At 38.9% G+C, this 13976-nt stretch overlaps 4 protein-coding genes and 1 non-coding gene across 9 annotated transcripts; 3 read left to right on the top strand and 2 right to left on the bottom strand.

The window, feature by feature from the left end:
* Window positions 1–1992: 1992 nt before the first annotated feature.
* LOC104764666 (protein IQ-DOMAIN 1-like) lies at window positions 1993–4678 on the top strand. Of its 2 annotated transcripts, none has more exons than XM_010488239.2 (6): window positions 1993–2261; window positions 2390–2477; window positions 2589–2897; window positions 3089–3310; window positions 3548–3667; window positions 3813–4678. In XM_010488239.2, exons 2-6 carry the CDS (start codon window positions 2418–2420, stop codon window positions 4467–4469), a joined length of 1368 nt encoding a protein of 455 aa, XP_010486541.2. In that variant the 5' UTR covers window positions 1993–2261; window positions 2390–2417; the 3' UTR covers window positions 4470–4678. The 2 variants fall into 2 exon arrangements, with proteins under 2 accessions (XP_010486541.2, XP_010486542.2); XM_010488240.2 differs by having other exon boundaries at window positions 2015–2220.
* A 265-nt stretch (window positions 4679–4943) lies between these two features.
* Window positions 4944–6357, top strand: LOC104764665 (mitochondrial import inner membrane translocase subunit TIM14-2). Its single transcript, XM_010488238.3, has 3 exons — window positions 4944–5134; window positions 5441–5619; window positions 5944–6357. Exons 1-3 carry the CDS (start codon window positions 5132–5134, stop codon window positions 6098–6100), a joined length of 339 nt encoding a protein of 112 aa, XP_010486540.1. The 5' UTR covers window positions 4944–5131; the 3' UTR covers window positions 6101–6357.
* A 147-nt stretch (window positions 6358–6504) lies between these two features.
* LOC147919988 (uncharacterized) lies at window positions 6505–9734 on the bottom strand. 3 transcript variants are annotated; one of them, XM_087501878.1, is made up of 7 exons: window positions 9432–9734; window positions 8665–9269; window positions 8134–8325; window positions 7796–8035; window positions 7444–7661; window positions 7053–7307; window positions 6505–6966 (listed from the first exon to the last, which is right to left on the bottom strand). In XM_087501878.1, the coding sequence occupies exons 2-7, from the start codon at window positions 9065–9067 to the stop codon at window positions 6709–6711; spliced, it is 1566 nt and encodes a 521-aa protein (XP_087358004.1). In that variant the 5' UTR covers window positions 9068–9269; window positions 9432–9734; the 3' UTR covers window positions 6505–6708. The 3 variants fall into 3 exon arrangements, with proteins under 3 accessions (XP_087358004.1, XP_087358003.1, XP_087358005.1); XM_087501877.1 differs by having other exon boundaries at window positions 8665–9164; XM_087501879.1 differs by having other exon boundaries at window positions 8665–9276; window positions 9432–9603.
* LOC104764664 (small ribosomal subunit protein uS12y-like) lies at window positions 9706–11246 on the top strand. 2 transcript variants are annotated; one of them, XM_087501884.1, is made up of 4 exons: window positions 9706–10155; window positions 10464–10619; window positions 10712–10838; window positions 10935–11246. In XM_087501884.1, the coding sequence occupies exons 2-4, from the start codon at window positions 10477–10479 to the stop codon at window positions 10938–10940; spliced, it is 276 nt and encodes a 91-aa protein (XP_087358010.1). In that variant the 5' UTR covers window positions 9706–10155; window positions 10464–10476; the 3' UTR covers window positions 10941–11246. The 2 variants fall into 2 exon arrangements, with proteins under 2 accessions (XP_087358010.1, XP_087358009.1); XM_087501883.1 differs by having other exon boundaries at window positions 10929–11246.
* Window positions 11247–11294: 48 nt separating this feature from the next.
* LOC104764663 (PWWP domain-containing protein 2) lies at window positions 11295–13926 on the bottom strand. The gene is made up of 2 exons (XR_015591024.1): window positions 13805–13926; window positions 11295–13672 (listed from the first exon to the last, which is right to left on the bottom strand). It is a non-coding gene; the product is annotated as a PWWP domain-containing protein 2 (transcript).
* Window positions 13927–13976: the final 50 nt, after the last annotated feature.

Genomic DNA, 13976 nt, shown 5'->3' with positions numbered 1-13976 from the left:
AGAATTTGCCAAAAAAGCATAAATTTCTGGTCTAACCAAATAAATACTCAACTTTTATTGATTTTCAAATATAATAACAAATTTTTCATTCACTTGCCAAATTAGCACGCTGTTTATAAAGTTAACAGAAAAAATTAACGTCATTAACAACACACGTTAACTGTTGGGCTTAAATCATAAAGGAACTGTCGAACTCGTGTTCTGAGAGTACATAAGGGAAGATCATACCACTGAACCAGCGGCAACTTTCAATCAATGTTACAACTTACTTGTTTTTATTATATGAGTACATGGAATTAAAAAAAAAAAGAGTTTATTGACGTCGAGAGAAAAGAAAACCTTGCCATAAAGCAAGCAGGTCGAATTTTTTTTTCTTTCTTTTCAACCTTCAATTCATAGATGACATAAATCTACTCGATTGATTTTTTTTTTGTTGAAACTAATTTCTATTTGTACTCTTTTCTAGAACTTAAAATTGTTCAGATTAAACCTGCAATTTAGTACCAAAATCTGGGAATTAACTAACAAAAACCTGTAAACTAACCAACTACAATAAGGAAAAACTGCAATTTCTTTTCACTTACAAAACCAAAACTTAGAATTGTTCAAACCAAAACTTAGAATTGTTCAAACCAAACCTGCAAGTTAGTTTCAAAATCTGAAAATTAACCTGTTTGCTCTATATTGCGGTCTTCTTCTCTCTCTCTCGACGACAAAGTCTGGTAAAGTAGATAAACTCTGATTATTTTTTTTTTAATTCCGTGTACTCATATAATAAAAACAAGTAAGTTGCAATAATGTTTGAAAGTTGCCGCTGGTTCAGTGGTATAATCTTTTCTTATTTACCCTCAGAACACGAGTTTGACCCTTAGTGATACATTTTTGTTTTTAAATTAAGAATTTGAAAACGACGTCGTATGATTTAAGCCCAACAGTTAACGTGTGTTGTTAATGACGTTAAATTTTTCTGTTAACTTTATAAACAGCGTGCTAATTTGGTAAGTCAATGAAAAGTTTGTTATTATATTTGAAAATCAACAAAAATTGAGTATTTATTTGGTTAGACCAAAAGTTCATGCTTTTTTTTGGCAAATTCCCAAAAGTTTGAGTTTTTTTGGTTGAATTCTCAATCTAAATATCATTTGTTCACACAAGAAACAAAAAAAAAACAGAAGAAGAAAAGATTGGACCGACGGAGAGAGAGAATGAAATGATCTCAAACTTGTCACAAAACAAGACGTGTGCAGTAGGTAAATGTCTTTTCTAATAAATACCAGTTTGGCGTTACTAAACTAATACAAAAACACCTAGGATTTACAGAACATGTTTATAAATAAATGAATAAGCTTTATCACATATATAAATATTCTTTACGAAGAAAAACTGGACATAAAAAAAAAAAAAAGAATTCCCTTATATATATTGAAGCATACCACAACGACCACATGAATGTATGATGTAATAAGAAAATGAATTTTCCACATTAGAAAAAAACAATAATGGTGAAGAAGATACACACGCTTTTTAATGATTAAAATAAAACAAAACTGAATCCATTATTGAGTGAACTCGTACGTTCCACTTCCCATATTATATTAATATACCATGTTAAAATGTTAAAGAAGTTATCATAAAAAAAATCAAGACTGATGATCTAGTTTACAAAATCTTAGGGATATAATTTTCAACAGTTGAACTTGAAGGATTCTTAATCATGGCATAAACTCTAATAGAGAGTAACAAAACAATGAACTGAGTAATTAGCGTTAAAAAGGGATCCATGTCTCTCTCAGTTTGGTCCTGATTTATTTAAGTATTGTTTTTTTGGCGACATAAAAATCAATCACATTAGCTGTGGAAGCAGTTTAAAGAAATGAAGTCGTTAAAAAAAAACAAAGAAAGAGCGGCAAAGCTGTTAAAAGAAGAAGAAATCAAAGTAGGGCCCACAAAAAAAAAAAAAAAAAGGGGGAGCAGCTCAATTAGTGGGCTCACACACCAAATTAGTACTTCTTTCATCTCCGAGAGTTCTTTTATTTTCTTTCTTCTTCTCAAGTCAGCAAAAAGATGAAAACTTCAACCTATTCAAATTCTCATCGCATTTTCATTTCCAAGGAAGTCTCACATTTGCATTAAAAGGGTTTACCCTTGAGAAGGGTTTGAGCTTCTCTTCTTCTAGATTTGCTTCTGCAGTCTCTCTCTCTCTCTCTCTCTCTCTCTCAGGTTCCATTCCTCCTCTTCTTCTCCCGTATAGTATAGCAAAGGTGAAAGGGTCTTTTCTATTCGAATCTAACTGTTTTGACTTTGGGGTTATATCAAAGCAGTTAGCTTTGCAATCCGTTATTTGGAAATTCTTAATTGATGTCATTAGAATCAATTTTTATCTGAGTAGGAGGATTAGCCATACAAAGTGCGAGGACATGGTCAAAAAGGCGAAATGGCTCAAGAATGTAAAGAAGGCTTTTAGCCCTGATTCAAAGGTTCCAACTATGTTAATCTATTCTCTCTTCACTGTGCTTTATATAGTTGATGTTGTAACCCTTCTTGTTTTTGTGCCTTATTTATATATTGTTTGTTTTTTGTTTTTACAGAAACTGAAACATGAATCGGTTGAGTGTCAAAACAGTGTGATCTCTTACCCTGTCTTGATTGCCACATCCAGAAGTACTTCTCCTCAGTTTGAAGTTAGGGTTGATGAGGTCAACTATGATCACAAGATGAAGAATCCCTGCCCTCCTCCATCAGATTCTGTAACTGCTACAGTTGCAGATGTTCCTGTAGACTCACCTCCATCTTCACCTGAATCTGTTCATCAAGCTATAGTTGATGGTAGGTTTGCAGGGATGTCAAAGGAAGAAGCTTCTGCCATCTTGATACAGACTACCTTTAGGGGCTATTTGGTATGCTTTGATATTCACAATTCAGGGTTAGCTTGATTAGAAACTTTTGTAGCTTTATAGCCAGTCATACATAACTCTGTAATTGAAATTGGCTAAGTTCTCTGAATTCTTTTGATATGAGAGCAAATGTGAGCGAAAGGGTATCTTTTTTTTTAACTGTAACCTTAACACTTATAGTTTCTCCAATGTAGGCAAGAAGAGAATTGCAGGCGTTGAAGGGGCGGGATAGACTTAAGCAACTGATGGAAGGATCAGTTGTACATCGGCAAGCTGCAAATACACTCAAGTGTATGCAGACTCTCACTCGTGTTCAGTCACAAATCCGATCTAGGAGAATCAGGATGTCAGAAGAGAACCAGGCTCGTCATAAGCAACTTCTTCAGAAGCATGCCAAAGAGCTAGGAGGCACAAAGGTCTCACTTATTTTTCTCTCTGGTTTATTATCTCATATGCAGTTTTCAGTTTCCTACCCACAAGTTTGGTGAGAGGTGGTAATAACATTATTAACTCATTCCTAAAATTGGTTTTATTAAACCTGCGGCTTCTTTTGCTTAGTTAAGCATATCTTCCTTCTGATGGTATATCTTCACAATGCAGTAGCTTGTGATCCTTTTTTAATTGTACCTAAGCCTTTCTCTTTCTTTCTGCAGAATGGGGGTAATTGGAACGACAGCAATCAGTCCAAGGCACAAGTGGAAGCGGGTATGCTGCACAAGCACGAGGCAACAATGAGAAGGGAAAGAGCATTAGCTTATGCATTCACACATCAGGTACTTCCAAAGAATTTGGACTGCTTTGTCAACAAGTTCAACTTATATGTTTCTGCGCATTTCTATGTGCTTATGCAGAGAATTTGAGTGTACACTGGATTTGGTTTAATGCTTATGATCATATCCGACTCATATATATTTGCAGCAAAACTTGAAGAGCAACTCTAGAACTGCAAATCCGATGTTTATGGATCCTAGCAACCCGACTTGGGGTTGGAGCTGGTTAGAGAGGTGGATGGCTGGCCAGACATGGGAGAGTTCGGAGAAAGAACAAAACCACAACGAAAACTCCTCGGTCAAGAACTCGACTAAGAGTCATTCCCATGTAGGAGAAACCGCAAAATCTTCAAACCGCAACAAACTCAATAGATCGACTCAACCTAATACCTCATCCTCATCATCCACCACCACCACCAAAAACCCGAGAAAGAAGAGGCCAGTTCCATCGTCCATAAAATCCATGAGTAGTGATGAAGACACCAAGAGCTCGGAGAAGAACCGTAGGCACAGCATTGCAAGGTCATCGGTTAGTGATGACGAGAACCTGGCTAGCTCAACTGCAAAACGTAGTAGCAACATGGTTCCCACAACAAAATCAGCACGAGGCAAAGTTAAGCCCCAAACCACATCACGCGTCGCCGTGACCGTCCCCGCAACTGAGGGAATTAACAAAGTTTTACCGGAGAAAGCAGCAGCCAAGAAGCGGCTCTCCAACTCGGCTTCACCTGCACCCAAACCCAGACGATCCTCAGCCCCACCTAAGGTGGGAAACAGCGCTCTCAAGGCAGAGAGAACGCCCTGAGTCTGACCATCCGAGGTATAATAAAGCCTCATTATTTGATTTTTGTTGCCATATAGATATGGTGGTCTGAGATTTGTATCAATGTTGGTTACAGAAAGCCTTAAGGTAATTCTTTTGTTGTGCATAGTGTAAGTCTCTATCGTTTATGTAATTCTTTTATACATCAAAGAGAAAAACTAGAATAATACTTGCAACTTTCAAGAGCTAAACCAATGGACGGCTACTGGTCTCTCATCCACACTTGTTGAATTTAGAAAACTAACGCATCTTTTGTTGATGTTCATTCTCAAATCTTATTCAGCTCTGTTTACTAAAGAGTACAAATATAGAAACCATTCTCTAGTAATGGATGCAATGTAATGTAACTGATCCTAATTAAAACCATATCAGAATTATTGATTTGATAACCGGATCCAAGAGAAAATAAACCGGTTATATTTTTTTTTTTCATCTAAAAAAAAAAATTCTAAAACCCCTAACAGGATTACATGACTGGCCGACCTATCTGGCAAAGGCGAAGCAAACCAGGGGAAATAGCTAAAACCCTAATCCTTTAAATCGACCAACAAAATCGAGCATTGAACAGTTTGTCCTATCTCTATCAGATCAGATCGTGTGTTACTACTCATCATTGCTCTTTCTTGCTCAAATCCTCTACAATAATGGTAAAGTTTGCGTTCATCTCGTCTTCTTTCGGGTTTTCTCTACAATATTCCACTCTGTATTGTTTTTGCTGATTGATTTTGGGGAGTTCATTAGATGATATTGAAAGCTTCCTTTGATCGGATTAGGGTTTCTGAAAAAATCCTCCCTTTTTAGTGTTTCTGCTTCCATTTTTGCTCTTTTGTGTTTGGGGGGTTTGTGTAGGTATCAAAGTGTTTCTTTTTAGGTTTTCTCTGGTTCAACTTCTCTCAGCTCGTGGTTTATACTTTATTGACTAAGATTTGCTCTCTTCTCATCCCTTTCTCCAGGTTGCAGCGATAATTGCAGGCGCCGCTGTTGCTGCTGCTGCTTATGCTGGTAAATATGGATTAGAGGCATGGCAAGCGTTCAAGCTCAGACCGGTAAGGCCTAGAATGCGTAAATTCTATGAAGGTGGTTTCCAATCTACTATGACACGGAGAGAAGCTGCCCTTATTCTCGGTGTTAGGTACTTTTTTTTGTGGCTTTATCCCCTCTATCATCAAACCAGTAAAGTTTGAGAGCTGAAGACTCAATGATAGTAGTTGATCGTGGGACTCTTTGTAGAGTTTGGTGTAACCATTAACGGTTTTCTTTAGGTCCCTGATGGGTAAAATAGTCATCTATAGTCAGTAAATATGCCATTCTAGTTCTTAAATTTTTTGCAATAGGTGCCTAGTTATTCGAATTCGATTTGTTTATGCATAGCCATGTTCTTATGGAAGGGTTTAATGGTATGTTTGCATTGTTTGTGGCTTGACAAGTTTGGCACTTATTATGGTGGTTTGAACAGGGAGAGTGTAGCGGCAGAGAAGGTGAAAGAAGCTCACCGGAGAGTGATGGTGGCTAATCATCCAGACGCAGGAGGAAGTCATTACCTTGCATCTAAGATCAATGAAGCTAAAGACATGATGCTTGGCAAAACCAAGAGCTCTACTTCTGCGTTTTGAAACCCTTTGGTTAGGTTGATTGATCCCATCAACAAAGCCATGTGGTGTTTTGAGTAATTAGCCTTAGACCATTCTCTTTATGCCGTTAGTTTAGTTGTTCTGATCAAGATAGCCATGTGGTTTTGAGTTATTGGTCTAGATCATTTTTTTTTATTAAGCTTGGTGTAATGCGTGGGTGAGATTTTCTTAGAATCGTTTAACTTTCTGCATGAGATATATAGAAGAAACCAAATTGGAAGTGATTCTAGTTCGACTTATTTTGTTGGTCTTGGATTCCTGTTTTCTTTTGACTATTTGACTAGCCAAAATTGAAGATGAACAAATTTCAGATAAGTTGGTGGTGAGTATGATGGACTAAACAAGTAAACAAAACAAAATTCCTTTCCAATCTAATAGAAAGCAGCTTTGAAAAAAATGTTCTTTCAATTGCACTCTTAGTGCTATATGTGATCTCAAAATGAACTGTGCTTTGTTATAACCTATAAAATCTGAAATCTTCAGCCAAAGCAAAGAACGAAGCATGTTCTTGGTGTTATTTACATATTTCTCCATGACGGAACGAAGACCAAGAACAACGTGTTTCTATAGTTCTTTTATAACCTGTTTACTTACTCTTTAGAGGTGCTAGTGTCGGATAAACCTGTCTTTGGTTGATCCGGTTTATGAATTTCCGTTTTTTGTTCTGGTAACTCTACCGGACCCTTTGGTTCTCCAAATATGGTAGAGAAGATCTGCTTGTGGCACTCATCACAGAAATAGAAGTAAGAGAAGTGGCCTTCGTCTGGGAGTCTATGTACTGTTGCTTCTGGTATGACCCGACTAATGTAATCAGTTACTGAAGGTGGAGTGACTCTGTCATCCATACCCTACGTGATCACAGTCAACATGAGTAACTCACAACTCGGGAAAGTGATCATATAGAAGGCGGTTTTTAAGTGTGATTTCAACAAACCTGCCATATGTGTATAGGTTTCCGAAACCCAATAAGTTCACATTCGGATTCGCTGTACATTGACATTAGCCAAGAGAGGACACCATTGGTTCGACACTTCTTCTGCACGTGGAACTCGGGAAGACTAAATCCCCAATTTGAAACCTGTAACGCAGCTTCTTCGACAAACGGTTTTGCAGTTCCTTGGCGTACAGACTCCTCCACGTTCCTTTGGTAACGATCTTCAAAAACTGAATCTGTGATTACAAGTTTGTCCTGAAGTAGTAAAGTGGCAATTACAGGTTTAGCTTGTGAGCCATAAATAAAAAAGCCATTCGACGAAGCTAATCTATTTGGTGATACGAAATGACCGAAAACCGTGGGAAGAGACACTTGATGAATACAGACTTACCTTTTCTCCTAATAACATGGACATCCACTGATCCAGCGGCTCAAGATTACCAGAGAGAAAGGACCTACGGTAGGAGAAAGGAAGAAGACTTGGCCACCGACGTGCTAAAAAGTACATAAATTTTCTCTTCCGTAGCCACTGCTCCCACGTTTTTGCCATCTCTTCCTTTGTCATGCTCGGCTCATATGGATTGATCATAGGAGCTACCATAGCAACTCCTGTAGATTGATAAAAACACAACCTTGCAATTATTTTGTGTCATTCTTTAAAACTATCACGGTGTGAAAAGAACATGAACTGTGTTCAAATGAATTGATCTGCATTCAAATTTTGTCCGAAAAATGGAAAGTACCAGCTATTCGGTCAGGAAAGTATCTCATTGCAGCCCAGGCATGCACACTACCACTGGAGTAGCCGAGTAACCAGAACTTCTCAACAATCCCGAGAGCAGTAGCTAGGTCAATCATATCCGATGCAGATGAGCTAAGGTTCCGAGCACGATGAGGATCACTCTCTCCAAACCCTGGAAGATCATATGACACTAGACGGACACCATAGTCCGTGAGCAATGATTCTTTCACTCCAGGTATACCTTGAATAAGTAATGTTGAAATATTAGTAGGTAAATCACATGTAATAGCATTATCAAAATTAGCTGAAACTGAAAAGAAAGAACTAATGTGATCATACCTGCAAGCCGAGAGGAAAGAAAAGAATGAGGCACAATTAGAGAGTGTCTAGCTCTGTCAGCTGAAACACCAAGCTCTTGGTAAGCAATATATCTACCATCGGGAAGCTGTACACGGCTTGCGCTGGTAGGATGCAGTCGGATTTTCTTCAACACAGGGACAGATCTATCATGGTCTGAACTAAAACTCAATGCTGCACTTAAAAGATGGATATGTCAGAGAGAGGATATAAGCCTCCCTTGCACCAAACAGAATCTAATCAATACTGCCACTTAAACCCAACATATAAACAGAAACAAGTAAATTTACATACAACAACCCCATAACTTAGAAAAGATTCATCCCAATATAACAGACACTTGAAAATGAATAAATCTTCACTAGATGACTGGCATTGGAGATATAACAAAACCAAGAAAATATAGATTTGGTAACTGAGTCTGCTGGATTCAGAATTCTACTGTGAATGAGACAAACAAAAATGGGTGATCCAGAATCACAAAAACACTGTTTTATCAATATGTATATATACCTGTGAGAGCTAAGAGGAAGACGAAGAAAATGACAGGCCAAGCATGAACAGGATCACGATCCTCAGGCAAGTACTCGTTAAGAAAGCTCAGCTTCTTAGAAACCTTAGCAGCTGGTTTGCGGAGCTTACGCACGAGGAAAGAGTCCTCAGTCACAACCATCTGCTGAACAACGTCTTTACATCCGATAGCTAGATCCAGAAGCATTTCTCCCCAAGACTTCATAAACCCCATCACTTGATCTTTCAAAGGCTCCACTGGTTCGGATCCAGAACCCAAAATCTTTGACCTTGACTCAGTATCCGCATTCAAGTCAATCGGAGATCCGTCGTATTGTAAACCTCCGTCCATGAGACTCGCTAACTCGTCTTGCCACGTAGGCACTCCTCTTCCCATCTCCTCCATTATCAAAAAAAAAAAAAAAAAAACGAAATCCCTAAATCCGGATCCGAAGTCCGAAACCTAGTCTTCAGAGCAATGACAAGAAGAAGAAGAAGAAGAGCTGCACATACATTTAAAGTGGGGTTTTATTATGAGGAAAAGAGAAAGAAACACAAAGAGCGCGAGAGAGAAGAGAAGAACATGGCTGAGAGAATGAGCTGCAAAACTGACACCTTTACAAGCGTGAACTTCAAGCTCACTCTTTTTTCTTTCATATTATATAAAAAATCACTTCTTTCCATTTAAAATATCTCAAAGAGAATATAAACGAATCAAAACTTCTCTTTTATATTAGAGAGAAATCGAAAGAGACAAAAGTTTCTCTTACCATATGACGCAGCAGAAAGAAACAGCTTAGACGTTGGGGAGGATGGTCACCAATTTAGTCTTCTTCTTCTTCTTTCCATTGAACATTTTTTTGACTGGTTAATGTAAGTAAATGAAAACTACTCCAGTCCGCCATTGACGATCCTTTTTTTCTTCTTTAGCTTCGGTTGAATAAACAAATACGGACCGTTAGATCAAGGTCGCTCTTTTGAGAAAATGGACGGTCGTGCATGTCGTTTTTTCGATGGAGAGAACCGGCTGAACCGGTTGCGTGTCGTGCGCTTCCTAATGCTTTGCTTTGTGTGCCTTTTTACCTGCTACAGCCGGGTTTTTATGGTTTTGCTGACGTGGCGGATAGTGTGGGGGTCGTGTGGGGTAGTAGTAGTAGGTGCACCGTGCACGTGACTCGGAGCAGCGTATACCTTAAGGACATGGTAGTAATCGTACGCGGTCGTTCGTTCCGTATATATAATTATTGTTGGGCTTTTTTAATATTTGGGCTAAACATGTGATGGGCCACTTAAGTCGGTTTCATTACATGTTTTAAGTTTTATGACAGACGGCGGTTTAGGGTTAACCGGCACAGTCACGAGTCTTGACCAAACCCTATATAATTATTTTCTTAACACTAGGGTCTCTCTCCCTCGAGAACTAAAAAGAAAAAAGCTCGAGCCTTTCGCAGTTTTCAGCTCATCTCATCTCTCTCGCGCCGTCGTCAACATGGGGTATGGTTTCCCTCTCTTTGATTCTTCGTGTTCAATCTCATCTCTCTGTTTAAGGGACTATGTTTATGTTTCTTTTATTGGTCTCGGGTGAAATGCAAGTAGTGTCATATGTTATGTTGGGTTTAGGATTTGTTGCAGTGCTTGTTCTATTTCATCTCTAACTTCTCTGGGAATTATGGAATTGGTGATTTTGCTTACTAGTGCCAGTGCATATTTGTTTTTTATCTTACGAATTTGATTATCTGGGCATCTCAGTTAGTGGATTTCTCATTTTGTTATGTCTTTGTCTTTGAATAATCTCTCTTTAGTTAGCCACGTGGTATGGGCTCTGGGCGCAAGCTTAAGAGGCATAGGATTAGTCAGAGGTGGGCTGACAAGGGTTTCAAGAAATCTCACCAAGGTAACGAGTGGAAGAAGCCTTTTGCTGGATCTTCTCATGCTAAAGGAATCGTCCTTGAGAAAATGTAAGTTTGTATTATCATGTAAATTTTACCTTTTTGTTGATTTTTGAGTATAGATCTTGACTTTGAAGAGACTCTTGTGTTTCATTATGCAGTGGTATTGAGGCTAAGCAGCCTAACTCTGCTATCCGTAAGTGTGCTAGAGTTCAGTTGATCAAGAACGGTAAAAAGATTGCTGCTTTTGTCCCCAATGATGGTTGTTTGAACTACATTGAAGAAAATGTAAGTTAGATGAGAACTGCCTTGAGTAATCAATCAGGGATATTCTGTTAATGTGTCCAATTTCTTGACTCTTTAATCTTTGTGTGCAAGACGAAGTGTTGATTGCTGGATTTGGGCGTAAAGGTCATGCTGTTGGAGATATTCCCGGAGTTAGGTTTAAGGTGGTGAAGGTGTCTGGTGTTTCACTCATGGCTCTCTTCAAGGAGAAGAAGGAGAAGCCTAGGTCTTAAGCTCTACTACTTTACAAGGAAGGATTTTTTTTTGATATTTGAAGACATGTCTATGTTCTACTTCAAGTTTCAGTGACATCTTATTACGAGGAGTATGAGTTTATCTTATTTTTGTTTCATTTATTTTGGATGCTAATTACCCTAGTATTCTTTTCCCAATATGATGAAGTTCTCATAATTTGTCCCATTTTATCCTACGGACTACGGAGCACTTGTTAAAATCATATTATATGCAACTGAATTCTTAAATTGAAATATTTACCAGTAGTAAAAGTCAAGTCTGCAAACAAAAATAACTTTGAAACAAACTTTTTTCTCTCATACAAAAGTGTTGGTTCTACCCTGATAAAAATTCACACAATCCTAAACTTTGAAAGAGAAGATGCCAATTGCCAAGTCATATTCCACTTGATCCGTATTAGTGGGTTAGACGCTGATGCTGAGCATTCCTACTCTGCAGAACCATTTTTGCAAGTATCAGATCCATCAGAGCAGTTCTTGTCACTAGGCTGATCTTTCAAGTCCGAACCACTGTTATTCTCCCCAGTTAGAGATTGCTGTCCTCTATCATAATCTCATCTGCAGCTTCATTCCTATCCTCATTTCCCATTTGCTCTTTAGAAGAGTCTTTCAAGTCCCTCAACTCCAACATCGGGTCCTTCAGAAGGGTAGTACTAGGTGCTTCTTTTATGACCTGTTCAAGTTCTCCAGATAGTTGGTGGTCGATGCTGATGGAATTGGATTTCGCACTTGGGGTTTTGGTAACAGAAGCAGCCTGAGGGCTTGAAAGCTTTTCATTGGTTAAAGGAGAATTATCTCTTTTAGATAATGTTTTGGCTTTAGGCTTCTCCTGGAGACTTTTTCCACTACCATTGCTTTTGGCTGCCTTTTTGGAGGTCGAATCACTGCAAGGTAAGAGTCTGGTAGGTGTTGAACTGTGCATCTGGTTTGCTACTTTCAATATGCTTGCCCCAATTCCAAAACTTTTTCTAGTTTTCCCTGGTGTAATCTTATCACTTGCAGAAGAACTAATTTTTCGATCACTTTCGGGAGGAATGGGAGATCCTGGATCCTCTGTTTCCAGGTTCGCCTTGATCTTCTTTGTGGACTTGGGAAGTTTTGAAAGCACAACCTTGCGTTTCTTTTCACAATTCGGAACTTCCCCAGACTTTTCTTGTGATATGTTCCCTTTATGTCTGCTTAAGCGTTTCTCAGCAATGAACTCTGCCAAAGTTTTCTCCTTTTTCTTTGGAACAGTAGTATCTTCATATTCAAACACTCCATCGTGTTTACAGTCATCTTGGTCTCTTGTCTTTCTCCTTTTAGTATAAACTTGTTTACTCTTTTTCAATTCAGGATTAGAAACTTTCACTAAGCTAATTTTCTCTTCTGCAGGAGAAGTTTTGGGAGCAGACTCTACTGAGCCCTGAAGTGTCTCAAACTCAGGGAGTTCAGTATAGCCTTTCCAGCGATTATAAGCTAATAATCGTGCTCTCTGACTTACAAGCTGCAGCGCATCAGTAGCATCAGAGCTAAGAGAGCGTGCTAAACGCTTCACATATTCCACAAGGTTTGCAGGTTCAAAGAAGATAGCACTTGAGACCTTATCTCCACCGTGTATTGAGCTTGAATCTTCTCGGATACCAGGATTGATTATGTTCTGACTCTTGATCTTCTGATAGACTTCCTCTGAAATACAAGAACAAGCTAAACCAAACTCTATCCTTCTTGAAACCTCTTCTAAAGCAAAATCCATAGCATCAATAAAATCTGGTAGACTACTCTGCTTCGCCATTTGGGAGAAATGCTGTCGAAAAGGCTTTATCCGTGATGCATCGTTCCAAGCAAAGGTGCAATCTCCGAAATATGTAACTAAGAAACTTCCTTTCTTGAAGTGCTTCTTTGCTTTGTCTGTTGCAGCCGAAGCATCAAACACCTGTCCAGGCCACCATGGATGGCTCCTTACTTTAGCCCAAACCAAATCTGAGTCAGAGATCTTCACCTTCGCAGTTACAGATGCCTTATCATCAACCAAAATACTCTCATCCTTGCTCTCATGCGGTTCTAAACCCATAAAACATACAACATCCAAGTCATCAACTTTTGTTCCTTGCTTATCTAAGCCATCAGGTTTTCTTTTCTCAACAAGGTCTTCACTATCCAATCTGGCATCAGAAACCTTCACATCACTGAGATCAGCGCCATGAGAACAGACCAAGTCAGGTTCAACTTCCTTCTCAACCTGAAGTACCTCTTCACTATCTACTAGGACCTTCTTCTCACTTTCGTTACTCTCTCCACCTACATTTTCGGTTCCAATGCCTAGATCTAACCCTCCATTTACAGATTTCGTTTGCTTCTGCAGATCAGTAATAACATTTGTTTCCTCCATCTCATCATCACCAGCTGAAGCTAAGCTTCCGTTTCCTTCCTGCTCATCTCCATCAGGCTTCGCTATCAGCTCCTGAGCTTGACCAGCTAGGGTTTCAGACATTTGAGCATTTCTGACCTCAAGCGTCGACGCATTAGAGCCATCAATAACGTCTGAGACCGAATCAATACCTTCTGATTCCGTCGTCATAAGCAGTACCAAAAACAAAAACCCTAAAAGAACGGAGACAAGTAAATCATCAGAAATTAAGTCATTTCCAAAGAAAACAAGTAACAGCACCTAAAAGAAGAAGAAGAGATAAATCGAGAGAGAGAGAGAGAAGAAGAAGAAGCTCGCAAACAAACCTCCGATGACGGTCGTGATGAACAGCTAATATCCCGGCGGCGGGAGCTCGGGTTTCTTGAATGAAGTAAACGAAGCGAAGACGTCAAATCTAAAAACCAGAGACGGGTTTCTCGTTTTGGGTCTTTTACTCTTTTTTCCTTTTTTTGTTTGTTGTGCGCCATTGTCCACGTG

Source organism: Camelina sativa, chromosome 19 (assembly GCF_030686135.1).
Source record: "Camelina sativa cultivar CO46 ecotype springtype chromosome 19, ASM3068613v1".
NCBI lineage: Eukaryota > Viridiplantae > Streptophyta > Magnoliopsida > Brassicales > Brassicaceae > Camelina > Camelina sativa.
This window is presented reverse-complemented; position numbering and strand designations above follow the sequence as displayed.

What these genes read in the sequence shown, in the direction of transcription:
- LOC104764665 (XM_010488238.3), top strand. An exon ending in GCCCTTATTCTCGGTGTTAG is followed by an intron (nt 5,620 to 5,943) that starts GTACTTTTTTTT and finishes TGGTTTGAACAG; the next exon opens with GGAGAGTGTAGCGGCAGAGA.
- LOC104764664 (XM_087501883.1), top strand. Translation starts at nt 10,477, where the DNA reads ATGGGCTCTGGGCGCAAGCTTAAGAGGCATAGGATTAGTCAGAGGTGG. An exon ending in GGAATCGTCCTTGAGAAAAT is followed by an intron (nt 10,620 to 10,711) that starts GTAAGTTTGTAT and finishes TTCATTATGCAG; the next exon opens with TGGTATTGAGGCTAAGCAGC.
- LOC147919988 (XM_087501878.1), bottom strand. Translation starts at nt 9,067, where the DNA reads ATGGAGGAGATGGGAAGAGGAGTGCCTACGTGGCAAGACGAGTTAGCG. An exon ending in TCTTTCCTCTCGGCTTGCAG is followed by an intron (nt 8,036 to 8,133) that starts GTATGATCACAT and finishes TACTTATTCAAG; the next exon opens with GTATACCTGGAGTGAAAGAA. An exon ending in AACCTATACACATATGGCAG is followed by an intron (nt 6,967 to 7,052) that starts GTTTGTTGAAAT and finishes GTGATCACGTAG; the next exon opens with GGTATGGATGACAGAGTCAC.
- LOC104764666 (XM_010488239.2), top strand. Translation starts at nt 2,418, where the DNA reads ATGGTCAAAAAGGCGAAATGGCTCAAGAATGTAAAGAAGGCTTTTAGC. An exon ending in CTACCTTTAGGGGCTATTTG is followed by an intron (nt 2,898 to 3,088) that starts GTATGCTTTGAT and finishes TCTCCAATGTAG; the next exon opens with GCAAGAAGAGAATTGCAGGC. An exon ending in CTTATGCATTCACACATCAG is followed by an intron (nt 3,668 to 3,812) that starts GTACTTCCAAAG and finishes ATATATTTGCAG; the next exon opens with CAAAACTTGAAGAGCAACTC.